The sequence below is a fragment of the Mus caroli genome, unplaced genomic scaffold (assembly GCF_978045245.1).
Source record: "Mus caroli unplaced genomic scaffold, Mus_caroli_1 scaffold_8, whole genome shotgun sequence".
Taxonomy (NCBI): Eukaryota; Metazoa; Chordata; class Mammalia; order Rodentia; family Muridae; genus Mus; species Mus caroli.
In genome coordinates, this window is record NW_028227263.1 from 33,020,122 (window position 1) to 33,027,114 (window position 6,993).

Genomic DNA, 6,993 nt, shown 5'->3' on the forward strand with positions numbered 1-6,993 from the left:
AGTGGATCATCCTAATTCCAGAAGAAAGATGGGGCTAGCTGGGAAGGAGCTTATGGCGTTTTCTGTTCTCTTCGCAAGGGTGCTGGATTTCCATAGGGCCTGGGAACACCCAGAGAACAGGAGTCCCCTTCCCAGGGACAGTGTCTGCTGTGTTGACTCACCTTTAGTGTCACGGGCATTATCCATATGCAGGAAAATGGAACACACTCATTCATCAGTGAGACTTCAAGCCTACACACATGGTTGTGACAAGAACTTTTCACAAAAGGAACTACTGCCTCTCCTCCCGCCCCCAATCCTCCTCTCTCCTACTCACACAGAGAATACCTCTTCGGAAGAGAATTGATTGGAACGAAAGAAAAAAAAAAAGGAGAAGACTATCCTTTGTTAGAAGCAAAGCCCCCCAGCTGTCTGAAGCATTTTCTTTAAAGCAGGGCAACCTCTTCATGTGTTAGGGACAGAGAATGTTCTCCGAACCCCCGCAGGCTCTCCTCCTGTGATGTGGCATGTTTGCTTTGCAGGTTTCAGGCATATTTGCTGACGTCAGCTACCCATCAAAGTTTAAAATAATAATAGTCAAAAGGAAAACAGCTCCTTTCTGCCAGGCAGTCGCGCTCTGCCAACTTCTATGTTCCTTCTGAGTTAATAAACGTCCAAGAACCACCTCCCCTACAACCCTAGGGGGAAGAAAAAAAAAAGCATGATAATTTTAAAAACCACCAGGTCAGCCCATTGCCAGCATAAACCATTCAGACAGGTGGCATTTGTCACACTCTAATGAGGATTTTACCTCTGCCTCCACAGGCAGGCTGTCATTAAGCTTTGTGTCTACCGAATCAAATGACTGTCTGGGGAGGGGGAGGCTCTTTTGGACAGTTTTTTTTTCCCCTTCCTCTTTTGAATGATGCCACAGAACCAAGTGTAAGGATGTTTTCTGCATCAGACAAGACTGCGCAACATAACGATACCAAATAAAGTCTCTCAAAAAAGTATCAAGTATTTAAGAAAACTCTTTTCATTTTGATTCTGCTTGAACATCTGAAACCAGTCGCGTGTGTTATAATCCTATGGTGGCATCAGTGTGGGGACAGTCTGTGAAAAGGGGACATTCCAATAGCGAATTGAGGAGTTCAGGAGGACAAGCTCCCGTTGGGGACACTCAGACAGGTGATCACGAATGGGAAGAAACAGTTACAAATCCCATTGAACATATCTTTGCATGTCATTGTGGGAACAGTAGCCAGTCCCTCCACTAGTTCAGTTGATACCAGCCTTCTGCGCCTCACTGGCAACACACACACACACACACACACACACACACACCATTGTTAATACTTCCTCTGGACAGATTAGACCCACATTCCTCAGAAAGTACTTGGCTCCACAGCGAAATGAACAAGCAGGCTCCTTCCACTGGCCCAACAGCTAACTACAACTGATAGGTTTAAATGGAAATACCTGGAACAACTACACCGAGTGCTCCCCAGCACTCTCACCAGCTACAGGAGACAAAGTCACCCTTATATCTCCCCCGCCATGCACAGAGGGATGGCCAACCAAGGGCAACTTAAAGTCTTAACTCAGCTTCATGCACTTTCCCCATGGCTCTCTGCTCTCTATGGTTATTCTATTTGTTTAGCCACCGTGGCCTATCAGATTGCCCCCCCCTTTGGGGGCCTTTGCTAGTAAACCCTGCTGTTTGCACCTGAAGTTAATTGGCACTTGCAGTTTACTTGAGAACCAGAACCTCATCTCCAAACGAAGATACTGAAGTTGGACTTGGGTCTGGGTAAAATTCATGAAGATCATAGCTGGTTTTTAATCACGGAGCTGTATTTAGCAGCTAAACACTATGCAGAGATCCTTACTTCCAACTTGTAGCTGACACCAGAACGTTCTTTGAAAATAGCAAAGTAGGCTGCACCTCCTTCTGCAGCTCCCCTTTCTTAACTGTAATTGAATCATGAATTACAAGCCAGCACCTCTGCCTTTGCAGAAACACACCCCAAAAAGCCAGACTACATTTTTACCCTGGATTATGTATGCCAGGATTTTATAACTCAAAGTGCTATGTTTCAGGGTGAAGGTGGGGAGCCTTTAACACAATGTATTTAGTAAGGAGAGGCCCAGCCTTATATCCCAGTGCAGTTTGGCCTTTGACAGAAATAAAAGGCAAATGATTTAGCAGATGGGTAATTCCCAAACCTGAAGAAATGTAAACAGCCAGGATTTTGATGCCTATGGGTTTTATCAAAGATGTTAAGCAAGGCAGAGACCAACACTAGTGCGTCCTCTTTGGCTAGTTTGAACACGTTTCCAGTCACAATTAACATTCAAGGAATTTCCTTTCCATCCAAGTGTTTTCTTTTAGCAGCACTTTATGCCACAGACCACAGTTTTAGCTGTCATCAGTCCTTCCCATGCACAGGAGTGGTAAAAAATGTCCCGTAATGTTTTCCTTTTCTCTTGTTTTGAAAATGGGCTTGGACCTCATCACTTACCTAATGTGTTTTTTAAAAACAGGGAGGGGTTCTCACCTCCTGACTCCACTTCCCTCTAAAGCTTAGAAGCTTAGGGCTTCCTTGTCCAGGACCCTCCTTCACACTCACTCTCCAGACCCATCCGTGGGAACTCTGGGCTCACCCCCATGGCCTCACTTCATGTCCCTGAGCAGGCCAAGCCAGTGCATTCTGCAAGTGTCTAAGCTTGCTCCCTACTACTTCTACACAAGGGATTCACACACAGGGGGTACCGAGTCTGAGTCTTGGCTATGCATGGAGCTCAGCCCAGTATCTGAGTCCTCATCGTTGCCCGGGCAACTCTTAGCCAGTCCCCGGGCCTGGTCTACCCACATTTCTGCACAGGTCCGAGGCTGAGGTTCGCGAGAGGGTCCGCTGGAACCCAGAGCCCCATCATGCACCATCGTCTGCTCAAAAGTGCGCAAACTCTGGAGAAGGCCCTGAAGCTCGCGCTCCTTAATGTCCCTCTGCTGCTGGCTGTAATCCAAGTCCGCCTTGACTGCCTCCAGGTCCGTGCTGAGCCTCAGCCCGATGTAAAGGCTGGTGCTGAGCTGCGTCCTGACCCGCTCCTGCTCCAGCAGCAGCTCGCCATCCGGACCACCATCGGGCTCTAGGGACTCCTCTCGAGCCGCCAGCTCCTCATTGCGCCGCTGCATCCAGCGCTGGTTCAGTTCCTCCTGAATCTCGGCGGACAGGCGCTCTAGCAACTCCTCCTGCTGGGCGCGCTCCTCCTGCAGCCTCACCAGGTCGTCACAGCGCCTGGCCAGCTCCTCCAACGCTGCTGCCTGCGCCTCGCTGTCCAGGGGTGCCGCCGGTTCTGTCCCCTTCTCCTCCAATGTCGCATCTTCCGGCTCCCCTTCAGGAGTTTGTCCGTCCAGGTCGATGCCGGCCCCCACTAGATAGGTATCCTGCACGTAGTTGACTCCGTGCCTCCGCATGCGGTCTAGGTGCACCTTGGCTTCGTAGCGGTCTATCTCGCGGTCCAGCTCCCGGAGCCGCTGCACCTGCTGGCGAATCGTGTGGTCCTGCGACAGCACCAGATGCACCAGCGTCTCCATACGTTCTACCGACGCGCTCTCGTGGGTCCGAGCAGACGACGAGCAGGACGAGGCGGTGGACGACGACGTGGACGAACAAGGTGACGACGGCTGCTGCTGGCGCCTCCGGTTGAGCTTGGCCAGTTTGCGGAAGGCCTTGCGTACCACCCGCCGCTGCTTCTCCTGGGTCAAGGCCAGGCTGGGCCGTACTGGGGCTCCCCGGGCCAAGCAGGGGCGCTCGCGGCTGAGCACTACCCGCGCCTCGGCGCTGCGCGGCCCGGCGTTGGGCAGCGACGCTTCGCTGCGTACCAGCACGAAGCGTACATTCTCCTGCTCGTCGCCCCAAGCAGTCCAGAGGCGCAAGATCCGCGTCTTGTTGGGCAGGATGCGCTCAAAGCCGCGCCACTTCTCCACAATGCAATAGCACTGCGGGGGCCCACATAGCATCCCCGGGGGCATCGCGTCGTCGTCATCCTCGTCGTTTTCGTCCGGGGGCTCGGGCAGCTCCAACTGGCCGGAAGGGTCCTCCGTCAAGCCCCGTCGCTGGCCCCGCCGCTGCCTGCAGCGCCGCCGGCAGCCGTCCTCCAAAAGCACCCGCACCACGTCCGAGCAGGTGGTGCGGCGGGAGAGACCGGACACCAGCTTCTCCTCCTGGCAGATCCACACCGATATCTTCTTCTCCGAAGGATCCATGGCGCAACCGGGACGTGAGGAGCAAGTCCGGCTAGGTGCAATTAGGGCAGCAGGGCCAGCGCGGGCAACCTGGCAGCTCCCAAACTGCAGTAGAATCCGTGACCCTGTCTCCGGCCTCACTAGCCTTTCTCCCGGACTATGTACTGAAATCGGGCAGCGGCTGCTTTCGGCTTGGACGGCGGACTCTCCCAAAGCAGCGCGCCAGGGCTCGGGTTCCAGCGGCTCTGGCTCTGCCCGCGGTGCCCGAGGCCTCCGGGTTTTGCTCCTCCCCACCTGGCTCCACCTCTTCCCGCCCCCCAGCGCCCTGAGCCGCGGCTGAGAGCACCGCAGGCGGGGCGCCCAAACTCGCCCCTCCCAGCCCTGCCGACGGGTCTGCCCCTGGCTCAGGTTACTGGCGTCCAGTTACGAGTTTTCTCCACTCAGAGCAAAGATGGACTCCCGGGACCTCTCTGATACAAGGCCTGGAGCCTTCACCTCTAGGCATCAGCTCTGCGCCTGGAGCCGGCACCTCTGCGCCTCCCTGGGCTCAGCTACGCCTTGCCTCTAGACTTGGTTGGAAACACCTTAACCCGATGTGCGTGGTCTTGTGCCTTCTGTACAATGCACTTTGCACAGACGGGGAAGCTGAGGCACCTAACAGTTTCTAGTAGAGACGTTGTGATCCACTACCTGACCAGCTCACATTTGTAAGCGCTGCCTCTAAACCTTCCAGTCTTCCTCAACCACAGTGGGTTCCATGATCAGATTTGCAATGATCTAAGGGTGATACCCAATTCCCCATAGGTCAGATCTGTAGGTCCCCACCTTGCCCCTCCACTTCCCACAGCCTTGTTGACAGAGAAGTCGGAGCCAAACCTAAATTGATCACCAGTCCTGACTCGTTCCCATTGCATCTAGATGTCGTCTGGAAGTGATGAGAATCAAGTACCAGAACAGAAGAAATCCAAAGCCATTCTAATCGAAGCTTAAAACCCTCTCAGTGGAAGGCTTGTCCAGGGAAGCCCAGATCTGACAGCTCACTCCCCTGCCTTAAGACCTTGGATGTCTCATTATTTCTTGGAAAGCGCTTTGGTCCATTGAATGATTCCTTCCTGGAACATTTGCTGGGTTCCCACTGTGCTCTAAGTCCAGTGCAAGTGGTGTGATGATGAGCAAGCCTCCTGGCCTGCCAGCAGCTCATCATAGCTCAAGAGACATTTCCAATACCAGGCAAACACAATACCTTGTGTTTCTGACCAGGGAAGTCACCATGTAGTAAGAGAACATGCCTGGACGCTGCTTGGCAGCCTGGACCCCATCTGGGAGAATCTGCAAAGGCTCCCTTCCCATCAAGGGTACCATCTGAGGCAAGACAAAAAAAAAAAAAAAAAAAAAAAAAAAGAACCATTTGGGACTGCCAAAGGACTAAGAGATGGGGTACATCGCAGGCAGAGGAATCGGATGTTCAAACTCAAACGAATCACGAGAGCAGTCACAGGGCCACACAGAGTTACGTGAAGAAGAATCTGCCAAAGCTAAGCTAAAAGGACCAGGTCAGGAAGGGTCCTTAATTCCATGCATACGCTTTCAAGTGTATCTGAAGCACAGTCAGACACTGGAGGTTTACACGGAGTGCTTTTACTTCTCGTGACCTTAAGGAAAATATGTAATACCGCTGAGTCGTATCTGTAAAGTGGTGATACTTTAAGAAGTAACTGCTATAAGGATTAAATATCAGGTCCTGGTAGGTGTATCGCAGAGGCTTTTATTGAAAGGATAGAAAGCTGGGAGGTATGAGTTTTTCCTTGCTATAAAATGGATTGCCATGAAGTTAGTAGCTGAAAGCAACACGCACACGTGATTGCACTCTTCCGAGGTCTCGGGCTGTACTTGTCTTGGCTACACGGAGTGTCCCAGGTTAAAGGTAGGGTGTTTCTGCTGGTAGAGTTTGGGATGGAGAGGGACACCACTTCAAACCCACTCGGATGTGTTTCCAGAAACCACTTCACTTCCATTGTGGCACTGAAGTCCCCATCTTCTTGGTGACCTTCATCAGAACCTCTCTCAGCCTCGTATAGATTCTTCCCATGTGTAAGTGTCTGCCCCATTGAAAGCAGTAACGGCAGGTCAGAACCACCCAGTCCTCTTGGCATCTAATCATCCTGGCATCGTCCTTTGCTAACGGTGAGAGAAAAATCTGCTTGTAAAAGGCTGGCTTCATCAGGCAGACCCACCTGGAGAAACTATATTAAGGTCGACTGATTAGTCACCGCGCTGGCTAGATTTATGTCAACTTGACACAGGATAAAGTCATCAGAGAGGAGGGAGTCTCAATTGAGAAAATGTCTCTGTAAGATTGGGTTGTAGGAGGCTTGTAGGGCATTTTCGTAATTTTTGATTGACGGGGTAGGGCCCGGCCCATTGTGGGTGGGGCCATTCCTCTGCAGGTGGTCCAGGGTTCTATAAGAAAGCTGGCTGAGCAGACAGACCATAGGGAGTAGGCAAGCAGCACTCCTCCATGGCCTCTGCATCAGCTCCCCACTCCATATTCCTGCCTGGCTCGAGTTCCTGGCCTCAATGTTTCAGATGGTGAGCTTAATATGGAACTGTGAGTGAAATCAACCCTTTTCTTCCCAAGTTGCTTTTGCCATGGTTTTTCATCACAGCAAAGAGACCTTAAAGCAGTCACCATAACTATATCTACACACTTGGATTGTGTGATGTCACGGACACCAGAGCAATGACCAGAGTGGAGGAAGTAGAGA

At 52.0% G+C, this 6,993-nt stretch overlaps 1 protein-coding gene across 1 annotated transcript; it reads right to left on the reverse strand.

Moving 5' to 3' along the window:
- Positions 1-1,062: 1,062 nt before the first annotated feature.
- Rassf10 (Ras association domain family member 10) lies at positions 1,063-4,824 on the reverse strand. The gene has a single exon (XM_021169131.2). It carries the CDS (start codon positions 4,247-4,249, stop codon positions 2,723-2,725), a length of 1,527 nt encoding a protein of 508 aa, XP_021024790.1. The 5' UTR covers positions 4,250-4,824; the 3' UTR covers positions 1,063-2,722.
- Positions 4,825-6,993: the final 2,169 nt, after the last annotated feature.